This window comes from Eimeria tenella, genomic scaffold, assembly GCF_000499545.2.
Source record: "Eimeria tenella Houghton genomic scaffold, Eth_scaff2924, whole genome shotgun sequence".
Taxonomy (NCBI): domain Eukaryota; phylum Apicomplexa; class Conoidasida; order Eucoccidiorida; family Eimeriidae; genus Eimeria; species Eimeria tenella.
The window spans coordinates 410-1,694 of record NW_013542801.1 but is presented as its reverse complement, the minus strand read 5'-3'; the positions used below and the strand labels follow the sequence as shown (position 1 = coordinate 1,694).

The 1,285-nt window shown below is 60.7% G+C and overlaps 1 protein-coding gene across 1 annotated transcript in view; it reads left to right on the top strand.

Moving 5' to 3' along the window:
• Positions 1-275: 275 nt before the first annotated feature.
• Positions 276-1,285, top strand: part of ETH_00040085 (uncharacterized protein) — a gene marked incomplete at both ends in the record, with an annotated part of 1,411 nt that continues 401 nt past the window's right edge. The window contains one exon of the mRNA XM_013375634.1: positions 276-1,285. Coding sequence (XP_013231088.1) covers positions 276-1,285 — 1,010 coding nt within the window.

Sequence of the window (1,285 nt, the reverse complement as noted above, 5' to 3'; positions counted from 1 at the left end):
GGTGCTGCTGCTGTTGCTGCTGTTGCTGCTGCTGCTGCTCGAAAAGATGAATAAGGATAGCTGTCAGCCGCAGCAAAAATGTCAAAGTAAAAACTCGTTTAATGCATGAGCAGCAAAACAAGCAGCTGCAGAGAAAGAGGAGGGGACAGGGAGCACCAAAGGAGACAAACGAAACCTTTTGCTGCTGCTGCTGCTGCTGCTGCCGCTGCTGCTGCTGTTGCTGCTGCTGCTTGTGTTTTGCAGCTGGGGTATCTTGCCGCAGGTTTTCTCCGCAGCCAGGGCAAGGACTGGCGAATTGCAGTGTACATACAGCTGGGGCTGCTGCTGCTGCTGCTGCTGCTGCTCTCTTTCCTCACGCCTTCCGTGTTGGACACAAGCAGCCGCCGCCACAAGCAGCAGCAGCAGCAGCAACAGCAGCTAACAGGGGAGGAAGCAGCAGCAGCCGACGGCGACAGCCGGGACCTGCATTTTGAAGTAGACCAGGAGCAGCACGAGCAGCAGCAGCAGCAGCAGCAGCAAGGGGCTGGGGGCCCCACTTCAGAAATCTCCACGCCGCAATTTACTCCAGGGGGAGATTCGCTTGCTGCTGCAGCGTGTGCCTCTTCTGCTGCTGCTGGCAGCGCTGCAGCAACCGCAGCAGCAGCTGCAGCGTCTGCTGCTCAAAGCAGTGCTGCTGCTGCTGCTGCTGCTGCTGCTGGGTGTCCTTCCACAGTCTGCGCCTCCCCGTCCCCCCCTCCGTGCAGCGGCGTCGGCGCTGCTGCTGCTGCTGCTGCTGCTGCTGCGCCCGTGGGGCCCCACGGGGGGCCCCTGAGCGGCAGCAGCACCCCCTCAGGTGTACGTACACAGTGCCTGCTCTGCAGCAACTTGGTCTACCCGCTGCTGCCAGCAATTGCTGCTATGGCGATAACAGCAAATCCGGAAAATAAGTTTTATGGAGGGGCAAGAGAGTCAAGAGAAGCAGCACCGAGGCGGGCCACGCACAGCAGCAGCAGCAGCAGCAGCAACACCCGCAGCAGCAGCAACAGCAACAGCAGCAGCAGCAGGTGCACCCACTCCAAGAGGCTCTACAGATACTTCAGCGCCCCTGCAAAAACCCCAGAAGCAGCAGCAGCAGCAGCAGCAGCAGAAGGGATGCAGCCAGATAAGGGCTCCCTTAGGATTTGCCTTACTTGCGACCAGCTGCCGCTGCAGCGGGACCTGCAGTGCAGCAGCAAAACGCCACTGGGGAGCCTGCTGCAGCAGCAGCAGCAGCAGCAGCAGGGGCCTCTGCTGTGCCCACAGGAGG